Source organism: Schistocerca gregaria, chromosome 9, assembly GCF_023897955.1.
Source record: "Schistocerca gregaria isolate iqSchGreg1 chromosome 9, iqSchGreg1.2, whole genome shotgun sequence".
Taxonomy (NCBI): Eukaryota; Metazoa; Arthropoda; class Insecta; order Orthoptera; family Acrididae; genus Schistocerca; species Schistocerca gregaria.
This window is the reverse complement of record NC_064928.1, coordinates 92,681,109-92,696,245: the sequence shown is the minus strand read 5'-3', so window position 1 is coordinate 92,696,245 and position 15,137 is coordinate 92,681,109. Positions and strand designations below refer to the sequence as shown.

At 38.9% G+C, this 15,137-nt stretch overlaps 1 protein-coding gene across 6 annotated transcripts in view; it reads left to right on the top strand.

Annotated features, from left to right (window-relative positions):
• Positions 1 to 15,137, top strand: part of LOC126292314 (pecanex-like protein 1) — a 274,150-nt gene that overhangs the window by 31,907 nt on the left and 227,106 nt on the right. For all 6 annotated transcript variants that reach the window (XM_049986247.1, XM_049986250.1, XM_049986251.1 and 3 more), the window contains 2 exons: positions 4,900 to 5,075; positions 10,667 to 10,850. In XM_049986247.1, the coding sequence (XP_049842204.1) occupies positions 4,900 to 5,075; positions 10,667 to 10,850 (360 nt within the window). The remainder of the gene's footprint in view (positions 1 to 4,899; positions 5,076 to 10,666; positions 10,851 to 15,137) is intronic.

The window sequence follows — 15,137 nt, the reverse complement described above, 5'->3', positions numbered from 1 at the left end:
GCCTCTGATAAGTTGGCAAATGGAAAGAATATTTGGTGAGAGCTGTAATTTTGCATTGGAATTGGCGATAGAAATGTGGACTTACTTTGGACGAGTGGTTGCTTGGGCTGACAGGAGGAGGTAATGTGGAGAGGTAAAAGGTACCGTATTTACTCGAATCTAAGCTGCACTTTTTTTCCGGTTTTTGTAATCCAAAAAACCGCCTGTGGCTTAGAATAGAGTGCAAAGCAAGTGGAAGTTCTGGAAAATGTTGGTAGGTGCCGCCACAACTAACTTCTGCCGTCGAATATATGTAGCGCTACACAGGCATGCTTTGCAGGCACAAAGATAAATACTGGTGCCAAAACCTCTGTGTCAGTAAATAAATAAAATAAAAAAAGTGGAAGACGAGCTTTTTTTTCTCCGCCCCAAGTTTCAACCACTGCATTTTCATACATTATCCAACGAAGTAAATACAAATTCCGTATTGTTCATCTTCGAATGTAGCAGCATTTCAATGTAATACAAAAATCCACTGGCAAGACTGTTTGGGATGTGTGTCAATATGGCCAACTGTATGTTCTGAATTTTTTCCTACCTGTGAAAGGAGATGATTGCTGATAGGAACTTTTATGAATTGTGAATCGCATGCAGTGTTCTCTTCACCGTAAGAATAATATGAATACAAAAATTTTACCGTGTATTGTTTTGTGTTGTGCTGCTATCTCATTTAAATCTTGTCTGCCTAACAAACTACGTAACTAGAGTGAGACAACAGCAAACGTGGAAGAATATACGTATCATGTCATGTTTATATTCGTATTATTCTTATGCCTAATAGTGATACAGTCAGAAACGAAGCACGGCAATTGACTATATTTTTAAATCTAAGATGACTCTAATTTCTGTGCAGAATGTAATGTAATGTACTAAAGAGGCACCTGCAAAGATTTTCAAACGGAGAAAAATTTTCACTAAACTCTCATTCAGAACATCTTCTATCATATGCAGTCTATTATTTGGTTCTTGTCGATCATTATCAAAGAAAGCAGCAATGTAAATAACAACAAATAGCACTCTCTCGTCATTGTTTCGCTAATGAGACGATTCGCGAGTGGCGACAGGTCGTGAACACTCATCAGAATGCGAACAACAATGGATGACACAGTACAATAAGGCATTTTCAGCTTAGAGTGACGTAAACACCTATAACAAAGAGAACGGCACTAATCAGATCAAAGAAAAACAAGCAATGAATTCAAATGAGACAAAGCACGTGAAAAAGGAAGGGTACCCGTATAAATACGGTCGGAGCGCCTGACGCATAGCAATGGTTACCTGGTAAAGCTTAACTGCTACACTTACGACTCGAACCAAACTACCGTAGCTGTATCATCATTCATTCGACCTAAATTGTCTCTCATATTACAATGGACCAACTTTGTTTCGATTTGGACATGCGGCCATAAACTTTTCTCTCCTCCTTGAATTTCAAGTCTCCAATTTCAGGTGTGACTTAGATTCGTGAAAATTTTTTTTCCTTGATTTTGGGGTTTCATTTTTCAGGTGCGGCTTAGATTTGAATAAATACAGTACGTGGCAAAGAGATGTGGAGGTAACGGGAAGGAAAGCACCACCACCCTTGTTTCAAAGTGTCAATTTGAGAACTACTAACTGCAGTGTCATCCTCATTCAGTCAATATCGTCACTCGAATGCTCTTCCAGCTGTTGTCGGTTTAGCAGACCTGGTGCTGCTACTTCAGATTCGAGCAGCTCCTCAATTGACCTCGAGAGGTCAAGTGCAGTGCACCCTATTGTTAGAGGCCTCCCACTCGGCATTACCAGAAATTGAACCGGGGTCCTCTGCACACCACTTGACTGTGCTGACTATTCAGTTGTGGCAGCAGAGGTAATTGGGATGTGACAAAGTGGGAGCTAAGTGTCTCTCTGTAGTAGTTGTGAAACGGTGAGAGGGAGGGTGGAAGAATGGAGAATGTGTGATGCTGGGATTTGGGTCTGTGTGAGTGAAGTAGCAGCTGTGCTCGTGAGGGATGCAAGAAGTGGGGGCCTCTTTCAACAACCAACCTATCTTGATCCTCCTCCTAGTACCAGTTCCTCTGAATTTCATAGGTGACAACTGACCCACCAACAATTTGACAAAGGCAGTGTTTGTAGCAGTTTCCTTTGATGATTACCATCTGATCACTGAAGTTAGGTGACATTGGGCCTGGCTAGTATTTGGATAGGTGACTGTCTGCTGAAAACCAGGTGCCATTGGTTTTAACGACATGCAAGTCACCAAAGTAGCTTCCAGTTGAAAGACTTGTGCCAGGCGATAGTGCCACACAGAGATTTTTTTTTTCTGTAATTTTAAAATAACAACCAGCACATTTTCATTGGGTGGCATTGGCCTACTGGTAAATAGTCAGCAAAGGATATTATGTACATAAGGCTGTCTTAAGTGTGACTCAATGAAATAAATAAGTGTAGACCAGGGATGGCGAACCTCTCTACATCTGCATGCCATTTTTTTCTAAAGAAATGTTTAATATAACCGTGGCAAGCCATCAAACTCTCTGTAGTACTAAATATTAATAATGTGTATTGCTTGTCTTTTACTTACTTATTTTGTACATGTTCAGACACATGATAGTACACAAATGCATGCATATTTTGAGATTTGATATTGCATAAAAATTTTGGCTCTACCGGTTAATGAAAAATAACAACTAAATACTTTCACAATAAAAACTCTTTTCTTTCGTCTATGAATCAAACTTTCCTACAACAATTGTAAAGTAAATATTTCTAGATTATCTAAATGAAAAATTATTGCGATTTCTGTTACTGCAAATTCAATCTAGATCATTTATATTAAGTGAAACACTGTAACTTTCAGCGAATGCAAACTGAACTTGTCATGTGATAAATGGTTTGTTTCGAGAGTCTTTAATGTTCCAATTGAACCTGATTTATGCATAACTGTGCTCTGTGAAATTCTTATTTATACCTAAAGTTTTGTTAGCAAAATATGATTTAAAAACTTTTTAACTAACCTTGTGTATACACCAAGCATTTTTACTGAAATCACTTTATACGCAACACATTCTGGTGAAATAAATTGAGTTTTGCATAACCATAATAAGCATTGTTATTTGAGAAGAAACTCTGCGACATTTTCTATAACTTTGTTGACATGTGCAAGCACAGTGTGTGGGTGGCACAAGGCACAGATTATCAAAACAATTTTGCTTAAGCCAGTTTTTCTTAACAATCATACAAATATCTGTGCCCTTAGTAGTTGCTGGCAACATAATTATCACAATTAATTCTTTGATGTCATTTACAACGCAATATTCAGCAAACATCACTAAACAGACGGGTTTAGTTACATCTGTACTTTCGTCAATACACCGCGGAATATAAGGAGAGGACTTGACGCAATTTTGTTGTTGTCATTTTACATTTTCCACCAGTTTTACAATTCTGTTTTTTATTGTGTTTCTAGACAAAGGAATGTATTTGACTTGCTCAATTATCTTACCTTTATTTTCAAAATCTTCAAAAAGTAATGTGGCACATGCTAACTAGGCTTCCTTAAAAAAAAAATTACATCGCCAAAAGTTTTACTGTGCCGGGCTATGACATTTGCAGCTGAGAAACTTGCGGCACTGGTATTACTATTTTTGCTAACTCACTTAATCATCATGTCGACTCCCTGAGCCTGTCTTTAATAGCACATGCAATGAATTTCTTTTGCTCTGGTTTGCTTTTTTGACAATGAGCTTTGTTTCGTAGAACCATTTTACCGATGGTGTTCAACATGCCACACTCTCGTAACATGAAGCACATACCACTTTCTTACCTTTATTAATCGGGTCATATTTCTCAGTCCACCAAGTTTGAAATTCTGTGTTACGCTAATCTTGAACTTTTTCTTTCGTTGCCAAACTAGCTGTTATGAATAATACTCACAAGGTACTCTGTGTAATTGCAGCACATGAAGTAAGCACACAACAACAAAAAAAAAAAAAAGCAAACAGGTGAACACTAAAATTAAATTTTCACTCTACAGCGGAGTGTGCGCTGATATGAAACTTCCTGGCAGATTAAAATTGTGTGCCGGACCGAGACTCAAACTAGGGACCTTTGCCTTTTGTGGGCTAGTGCTCTACCAGCTGAGCTACCCAAGCACGACTCGCGCCCCATCCTCACAGGTATTGATACTGGCGGAATTAAAGGTGTGAGGACAGGATCTGAGTCGTGCTTGGATTGCTCAGCTGGTAGAGCACTTGCCTGTGACAGACGAAGGGCCCGAGTTCGAGTCTCGGTCCGGCACACAGTTTTAATCTGCCAGGAAGTTTCAGGTGAACACTGTTCCGCCACAACAGTTTGGCCGTACAGTGCTTGTCGGTATAGGTTGGACGACGGTGTTACCGGAACAGCTGCCGACCTATGTGACCTAAAAGTGGATGACGGAGTGTTATTAATGCATTTGAATGCACTGACACATACTGTGAGTGAGCATAAACAAAGAGCTGTCATCTACATCTTCTGTTGATAGTCTGTTCACGATGAACTTTGATACTGTGATTTCAAATGCAAATGGAAAAGTTTTGATTAGAAACGCCTTCGTTTAATGCTGTGCCTAATTTATTTGGTCACGTGCCACTAATGCCACAGACCGTATGTTATGTGGCCTCAGATTGTATGCCGTACTTTTGCCCTATTGACTGTTACACATAACTACTCAACTACTTTGTGCAAATTAATGGGAAGTGTGAAATGACAAGAGTGCAGCATTTTATTTCACAAAGCAATGTAGCAATTGTGATTAATTTTTTAAAAGTTGTAGTTTGTGGATGCCCTGTTGAAATGTAGTATGTCATTACAGTGTGTCTCTTTCTTTTTACCTCACAGAGAAAAGATCTCGACAGCGAGCTGGCAGCATATCGGTGGCTGTAGTCGACGAGCTGCCTTCGACGTCGGGAACGGGTGGGATTGGACGTCGCACGAGTGGTAGCCGCAGTTTCCGGAAGCAGTCATCAGACACTCACGACGAGCGTCGCCACCGCAGGCATCACAGGCCGTCGCTTGTGAGTGCAGAACCTCTACGGCAGTGCTCGATGTACACCTGTTGTCACTTACAGTGCCTCTAATCTCGTAGTAATATTACTTGACTTGAGAAGATTGTCTGTTCATCAGGTGCTGAAACATCGTGATAAGCGTGTAAATCTGAGAATGGGCATACTTGTAAATTTTAAAAAAAGAAAAGCCTATTATGATGAAGTAGGGAAGAAGCATGAGTAGAAAGAGAAATAATTTGGACAACTGCTTATTCCAGACCCTATATCAACAAACCTGAAAGCATCTGTAAGTTGTATAATAAAAAATTATGAATATGACAACAATGAACTGATAATAGCAACTCATCAATTCATGGATCAATAGTAGCCACAGACACTATCTGACAAATATATCTGGTATAGTCCCAAGCTTTAAGACAGAAATTGACACCAAGATAATAGGCTGGCTTGGGAAAGAACAGTATGGGAAACGGGCAAATGACCTGTTAGGGTGGTGATATTTTGCAAAGATCAAACAACTGATGAGCACACACAAGTTTTCACGCAAAAACTGAGGAATTTCTTACAGCAATTCAGATAAAGGCATTGTACTGATGAGCTACTGGAATTACTTCCTGAAAAAAGCAAGCAACAGATAATAGCTGCAGGGTGTAGGGGGGATGAGTGTGGGACTGCATCACACATTACTCCTGGGTAGTTGGAAAGGTATGATGAGACCACCAAAATAATCCACCAGAAGTTGGGACGGCAATATCAGTTAAAGAAAGATTTGCTTCCGTACTATGGATTCAATCTTCTCACTGCAGTGGAAAACAAAAATTTCAAAATTTGTTGGAACGATAATGCATTCTCTATAAAACAATCTGTTGTAAATAAAATAGAAAGAAACTTCCACATGGGAAAAATATATTAAAACCAAAGATTCCAACACTTACCAAGTGGGAAAGCGCCGGTAGACAGGCACAATAAATAAAACACACAAACACACACACAGAATTTCTAGTTTTCGCAACCGACGGTTGCTTCTTCAGGAAAGAGGGAAGAAGAGGGAAAGACGAAAGGATGTGGGTTTTAAGGGAGAGGATAAGGAGTCATTCCAATCCCGGGAGCGGAAAGACTTACCTTAGGGGGAAAAAAGGACAGGTGTACACTCGCCCACACGCACATATCCATCCGCACACACACAGACACAAGCAGACATTTGTAAAGGCAAAGAGTTCGGGCAGAGATGTCAGTCGAGGCAGAAGTACAGAGACATAGAAGTTGTTGAAAGACAGGTGAGGTATGAGCGGCGGCAACAATATCTCGATATCCACCAGGCCTCAACCTCCGCTAATTTCAAGTTTCCGCCGCTCATACCTCACCTGTCTTTCAACAACTTCTTTGCCTCGTGCGGATGGATATGTGCGTGTGTGCGAGTGTACACCTGTCGTTTTTTCCCCCTAAGGTAAGTCTTTCCGCTCCCGGGATTGGAATGACTCCTTACCCTCTCCCTTAAAACCCACATCCTTTTGTCTTTCCCTCTCTTTCCCTCTTTCCTGAAGAAGCAGCCGTCGGTTGCGAAAGCTAAAAATTCTGTGTGTGTGTTTGTGTGTTATTTTGTTGTGTCTGTCTACCGGCGCTTTCCTGCTTGGTAACTCTTGGAATCTTTGTTTTTAATAGAAACAATCTGTTGTAATTGATCTGACAGAACAGTGATAAATAAAGCTGCAAAAGTTAAATTTCTCATAGACATTGCCACAAATCGCAAACATCATGGTATGAGATGGCCAAATACAGGAATCTGGCAGGTAAGGTTAAAGCTGTGTGGAAACAGAAGTCTGTACATGTTGCCCCTGTATTAGTACTGGATGCCAGCATTGTCTCAAAACATACTGTGTAAGGCAACAGGAGCTAAAACTGCATCCCTCGCTCCATTGCCAACTGCAGAAACAAGTTGTGCTGAATATCTGCAGAACAGTTTGGTGGGTCCATTTTGAGAACATAGTGAATTTAGTGGTAACTTGTTTTTTAAACTGTTACTGTTATACCAATAATCAGTGAGCTACTAAATATAATGATAATAATAATAATAAAGATACTGATAATAGAGGCAGAGGTGACACATCAAGCTAAAACTAAACAAAGGTCGATACACTACGCATACATTGATTACCGAAAAGCTTTTGATAGTGTACTCCACTCATGGTTTCTACAAATATTGGAAATATATGAAGTAGATCCTAAATTGGTACAGTTCCTAAACATAGTAATGAAAAATTGGAAAACCACACTTAATATCCAAACAAATTCAAATAATATCACATCACAGCCAATACAGATTAAGCGTGGGATATACCAAGGAGACCCATTAAGTCCTTTCTGGTTCTGCCTTTCTCTGAACCCACTATCCAACATGCTAAATAATACAAATTATGGATACACTATGGAACATACCCACACAAAATCACACATTTGCTATACATGGATGATCTAAAACTACTGGCAGCAACAAATCAACTCAACCAATTACTAAAGATAACAGAAGTATTCAGCAATGATATAAATATGTCTTTTGGAACAGACAAATGTAAGAAAAATAGCATAGTCGAGGGAAAACACACTAAACAAGATGATTACATATTGGATAACCACAGCGACTGCATAGAAGCGATGGAAAAAAATAGATGCCTATAAATATCTAGGATACAGACAAAAAATGGGAATAGATAATACAAATATTAAAGAAGAACTAAAAGAAAAATATAGACAAAGACTAACAAAAACACTGAAAACAGAATTGACAGCAAGAAACAAAACAAAAGCTATGAATACTTATGCTATACCAATATTGACGTACTCATTTGGAGTAGTGAAATGGAGTAACACAGACCTAGAATCACTCAATACACTTACACGATCACGATGCCACAAATATAGAATACATCACATACATTCAGCAACAGAAAGATTCACATCAAGCAGAAAGGAAGGAGGAACGGGATTTATTGACATAAAAAACCTACGTTATGGACAGGTAGACAATTTAAGAAAATTCTTTCTAGAACGAGCAGAAACTAGCAAAATACACAAAGCAATCACTCATATAAATACATTGGCTACACCACTGCAATTTCATAACCACTTCTACAACCCTTTAGATCACATAACATCAACAGATACAAAGAAAGTAAATTGGAAAAAGAAAACACTACATGGCAAGTACCCGTATCATCTAACACAGCCACACATTGATCAAGACGCATCCAACACATGGCTAAGAAAAGGCAATATATACAGTGAGACGGAAGGATTCATGATTGCAATACAGGATCAAACAATTAACACCATATATTACAGCAAGCATATTATTAAAGATCCCAATACCACAACAGATAAATGCAGACTTTGCAAACAACAAATAGAAACAGTAGATCACATCACAAGTGGATGTCCAATACTAGCAAATACAGAATACTCCAGAACACATGACAATGTAGCAAAAATAATACATCAACAGCTTTTCTTACAACATAAACTTATAAAACAACACGTTCCCACATACAAGTATGCACCACAAAATGTACTGGAGAATGATAAATACAAATTACACTGGAACAGAACCATTATAACAGATAAAACACCACCATATAACAAACCTGACATCATGCTCACGAATAAAAAGAAGAAATTAACACAACTAATCAAAATATCAGTACCCAATACAACAGGAGAAAAAATTGAAAAATACATCCAACTGGCTGAGGAAGTCAAGGATATGTGGCATCAGGATAAAGTTGACATTATACCAATTATACTATCAACTACAGGGGTCATACCACACAATATCCACCAGTACATCAATGCAATACAGCTACATCCAAACATATATATACAACTACAGAAATCCATAATTATTGATACATGTTCAATTACCCGAAAGTTCCTAAATGCAATATAACATATACCGTACAGTTAAAAGGAAGTCATGCTCGATCAAGGTCCACGTCACTTTCTACTTTTGACCAGACATAACGTCTGAGATAAGAAAGATAATAATAATAACAATGAAGAAGAAGAAGAAGCTACATACCAAATTATCCAAAATGTTTACATTACAAAATGTATCTCCAAGCACAAAAAACTAAGATTTCACAATACAATAATTAAACCATAATGCATCTAGGGATCATAAACACTAACTTGGAACAAAAAACAGATATTTAAACACTTAAGAAAAGAAACTTAAAACCATAAATATCCTATGCCCAGAACTTTTAGATGAATAATACAAACACAGAAGCAAACAGGAAATCAAACAATCCCAAAATACCCATAGTGACATGACAAAACAAGTTAAGATTCTGTTGAAAAATTAAGAGTGAACCCAGGCAGACTTAAAAAACAAATATGTGAATTCTTTGAAAACAGCAATAAAGCTGGGACATACGATAAATGAAATGGAGAGATAAAAACTGATCTGAAATTGGCAAAAAACCAGAAGTTGTGGTAAAACTGTGAAATCTTCAGGTCCAAAATTAATGAATGGCACAATGTTATTGTTGTTGTTATTATTTTTATTATTATCATCATCATTATGGTCATAATGAAAGTAACTATTCACTTTGTAATGGAGGTGTTGAGGTCATTAGAAACAGAAACAAGAACGAAAATGTTGCTAAAGTTCCAGACAGTGTCTTTCAAAACCTAATTAGCCAACTCTGTTCCTCATTCCACCACCACTACTCTTTTTCTTTTTACTATTTTCCCAACACCCCTCCTCCTTGCCCTCCGCCCTGCTGTTCTTTTTATTTGCTAATGTTGCTTTATATCAAATCTGTGTTGACTGTGGATCTAAGCTTCTGTGAGTACTTATTTTATGAACCGTTCTTGGTAAACCTGTTGTGTTAAATAAATAATCACGATTGTCTTTGTCAGGAAACTAACATACTGTTGAAGAAATAACACTTATATAATAGATGTTGTACTGCCCATCATGGCCAGAGATTACATTGTTGCCAGTGATTTAAATGTCATATGTAATATCTTAGTTTCCATCAAGACACATAATAGGGGTGGGAGGGGTGGGGGCTGAATTCTGCTCAGTGTGACTCTTAAGAATGGTGGTTACTGTTGATATTTCGGCTGTTCGTTGATAATTAACATGACAAGCACATTGAGGATATTTAACATAACAAATCCATTGAGAAAGAGTTCATTGTTACGTTAACCTTTTTTTCCTTTCAATCTGGAGACACGAGCAATTTTGCAGCCTCACTAATTTGGTTTAATGAGAATGCAATCCATAAAGAGAAGACAGCTCACTGAAATGTAACTTAGTAAAACTCCGCTTGTCTGTGAACTCTGCTTTGAACTTGTTTTGAAAAAAGTGATTTATCAGATTGCACAATTGTGGAAACGAGATGGAGTCATGGCATTTCTTTATGAAGTATGAGATAGTTAAACAACCATGATTGTAGATAATAAAATAATTCTAATTCCATTGTTGGACCGTTTATCAGTGAATGTTGCAAAGTAAAGTATTACTTGTTGATATTTGGAGCATTGGTACGTTGCCTTAAAGTTACAAGTCTCATTTTGATGTAACGTTTGCCTTGCAGGACCCCGGTACCGCGGCCTCAAGTTCCTCCGTGTCTGGCCCTCTGCAGGCCAGTGTGCGCCGCCTGTCGAACGCCCCCAACGGCAGTCTCGGCTTCCTGCCAGGTGGGGCAGCCACTCCCCCACCGCCCACCATCAAGCCCACAGGGTCTCTAGAACTCGGCTGCATGCTCGAGAGGGAGAAAGGTACACTGACAGACACTCGAGACATTGTGTGGCGAGGTCTCCAGCCTTAGTGATAGAATATGGAATTCACATAAAAGTAATGGAATCTTTATTTTGTTTTAACCCTTTCCACTCCTCTTTTTCTCTGACAATTGTGTTCTCTACAGCTGCTGTGTATTGTAGTTGTGATGGAGGATTATTGGATGTCTGAGAAAATCAAAGCTGAGAGAAAATATTCCTTAAGAATGGAATTTGGTGTAACCAATGTGCAGCAAGATAGTCACCTGGAACGGTGGTCTGATCATTTAATATTAAAAGACTACGACCAAGGTGTGGACGGGAACAAGGAATTGACATATCAGACGTGATTTAACACACAAATAATTTATTCATAACATACAATACATAACACCAACTACGTAAATCCTGCTTCGATGTTTACAATTGCCCAAAATGGGAGGGCCACAACTTTTTAATTGGAAAGACTTTAATTTAAGAAACTAAAATGACTATTATAATTTTTAAAAATAATATTAACACAACACATAAGTGAGCGCTAAGTGAACGCACTCTTAAATCTTTAATTACTAATCACAAAGCGTGGGTTTACCACATTTAAATTCTCATTGCAATATCAAACATGAATACATAAATTCACAACACAGATGGCTTCAAAATTTCTACCTGGACAACCTATGGTCCTAAAACTTTCGTATTACATTCCAGCCAATCACATTAATAACTTATAAGCACGGTTGGGAAAATATAAACATTTGCACTATAATCAATTTTAATAATCCACAATCACTCAAAAAAATAGCGTCAGAAGTTCGATACGGAGCATGTAAGCCAGTTTATACAATCTTTCGGACTAAAATAGGCACGAGGGCCACCATAACAGAAGTGCACTAGTTGCTTTTAGGATAGGTGCTCTCATTAGCTTATCACTGAGCAGATGTTTACTTAAGTGATAGGTAAGATAGTTAATGCAAGTAGAAGGTATTTCTAAAGTTTTTTTTCTTCTTCTTCTCTTTTAACAAGGGGTTTTTCTTCTTCTTCTCTTTTAACAAGGGGTTTTTGAGGAGACGCAATATCAATCTAGCGGGCAAACCTTCACGAAGACGCCATGCCACTACACACGTACTAAACTAGCCTCGTATCCGCTGTCAAGCCAAACATTAACAACACAGTTCCATATTCCTGACACCCAAATAGTCGGGATCAAAACAAAACCAAACCAAAAATCTCAAGAGTGCAAGATCCAGCATAGCTTCAGAACAGATCTTACTTCATGCGGTTGACTTCACAAATACCGGTATCGAAATGAAAACAAGAACGTGTAACAACATTCCCTAATCAGCACAATGTTCTTCTGTAGGTCCCAGTAGCACTAGACAACGCTGACGTGCCAATGTTAACAAACCTCTAAGGCAACATCCTCCAACTGACAAGCCGAAACCAATTTGATCCCGTATCAGCTCCGTGACAGGACTCGAACCCCCAACTACTGTCAGTGCAACTCACTTAGAATAAATAGAGTGCAAATAGTGTGGCGGACACACATACCCAGAGATTAACAGAACACTAGACTGAACTAGAATTAACCTTAATAATGCAGCACTAGATCTTGGGAGACAAGGAACTTTCATATCAGCGCACACTCCGCTGCAGAGTGAAAATCTCATTCTGGAGACAAGGAACTAACTCCCCACCCGAAATTCTGCAACCACAGGGCGGGAAGATGAACTGCCAAACCATAGAAGTGCAAACATACGCAAATAACTACCAAAATACACCACTACACCAGTTAGCAATGATGAGTGGAGGGATCTGCACTGTCAGAATTGCACCAGTGAACAGAACAGAGGATTGCCACAGCAGTGGCCACAAGGCGGAAAAGACGACTGGATGAACTCAATCCCAAAGGACGATCAACTTGAAACATTCACACTAACTTCTTTTCTCCTTTCCCTTGGCGCACTTCGTCGTTTGTCCGGGACTGCTCTGCACAATTCTTAGCCGTCCCCAATCGTCCCGGCAGACACCGACCCAGCTGAACTGCTCCCAGACTCAAACCCGCTCTGCCGCTACATGATGGTTACTGTTTGTTTGCCTTTGTCGATGCAGGCGATGATTAGACTGCCACCCGTCTCCTGCAGACAACCAGTGAAGAGCGGACAGAGGGGCCCAATGAGGCTGGCGTTCCCCCACGGGTAGATGTGCGGGTTCGATAACAACACCCGTACGCAGAAGGCAGGATATCGACATCACCAGAGCAGACACGAAGACTACTGTGTGACAACCTCCTCCAGCATGACTGCACTCGCCTATAAATAGTACAGGTCAAAGAGTCTGCTGCAATAAACACGTGAGTCGGTCATGTTATCAACCTACGGTTTCTAAGTACACCAAAGACAGAACTCACAATCGATAGTGGGTACACTACGGGCGGGAGTTTAAACGAAAGAGCTTCATAAAAGACCAACCCTGAACAACAGCGGAAAAGGGAAATAGAAGCGAAGCAATAAAAGACAGCAACAAGATGCTAGAGTCCGATGCGCCCAAACACTTGATTACCAAAAATATTGGCTCCACACAACGCTCAGGAAACGAGTCATGGAAAGATGGAAGTACACACGGCTCATCACCTAATTTCACCTTTAAATTCAGAGCCATGTTCAATATTATGCTAAGAAATCCTTTAATGTCTACTGATGAAACCTCTTTGTGTAGAGTCACAGTGAATGTTTTGTAGGAAGAGTTGTGTGTTTTCTCTGCTGCGTACATTCATGTTGTCACAATTTTGTGAATGATGTTCTTGATTTTAGTTGTTGGGTGTTTTTCTGTGCCTGAAGTTTGGTCTCTGCGGATATCTGTAAGAGATGACGTGTTAGGCATGGAGTTCTGTGTTAGGCAACATCCTGCTGCCCATGCAACGGAAATCACCAAGAACTTAAGTACGAGGTGTGAAAGTCTATGTTTGCAAACACCACCACCCATGAAACAGGACTGCAAATATTAGCATTATTATTATTATTATTATTATTATTATTATTATTATTATTATTATCATCTGAGTACTTTTCAGTTAATCCCTGTTGTTGTACAGACTACTCAATCAATCTTGATAAGATTACGATTACCGTCAAAAGAAACCTTCTATTGACATGCAACAGACTGCACTTTATCATCTCTTCTTCTTCTTCTTCTTCTTCTTCTTCTTCTTCTTCTTCTAATTCACTAGTACCAGATTTTCTGGATCTTATGTTGCTGTCTGAGTGTCACATTTGCTTGCAAAGCATGAGTGGACTTGTGGAGACTCAGCAGTGAGGATTCAGATTGCTCCTTTGTGCTCAGCAGATATCTCAAAAGGAGGTGAAGCACATTGGGTAGCTAGTGAGCAACATACTTATGAGCGACACATTCAGCTCACAAAACTTTCTCTCTCTTCTTGGTATAGGTCTTAAATACTGAAAGATCCGCATCTGAATATTGTTTCAACTCATATTTCCTCTTCAGGGCATAACCAACATAGACTGATGGAAAATCTGGTATCTTGGTTTCATTCTTTATAAAGAGTTTGTAGGAAACCTTATGGGGTGTTCGTGCTCTGGGACAACTGGTAAATCCTGGAAAAAAATTGAAACTTTTTCATCTGGGAAAAATCCGGAAATTTTTTAGAACTCGAGGAATGTTTTAGTTTTCAGTTAAATATTTGTAATTTTGAGTTGTAAGTACGCATGCTTTAACAAAGAAATTTACTTTAGCCAGCTGCTGCAGAATATTACTGTAGCAGTAAAACATAAATGGGAGAATAACCTGAAAATAAAATTCCAGTTGCAAAGAAAATGTGCCGATTACAACAACAAAACACAGTGTACACACAACAAAACGTGTAGGAGACTTTAGGGCGAAGACTACACAATGCTTCGCAACAACAAACTGCTTTCAATGAGCGTGCTGTTACAACTGTTTACATTTCCAATCTGGTTGTGGAAAATTTTGTGAGTGGTGGTTTGAAAAGCGCTACTTTCAGGTAAATTTCCTTCTCCACATGCTGAATGATGTTATGTATGAGAATGTGTGGCGATTTTATAAAATCCTGGAGCATTTGACTCTCAGTCCAAACTTAACAGTTTGAGGACTAGCCATGCAGAAAAATTTTGAGGCCATAAGATGTGCCATTTATGCCATTATTTAAAAATTTATCGGTATGTTTGTGATTGATATATCTTAAAGAGTAACATATGCTAAAAAAAGACAAAATATTACACATGACATCTTAGCTTTTCTTGTTGCTAGACTGTG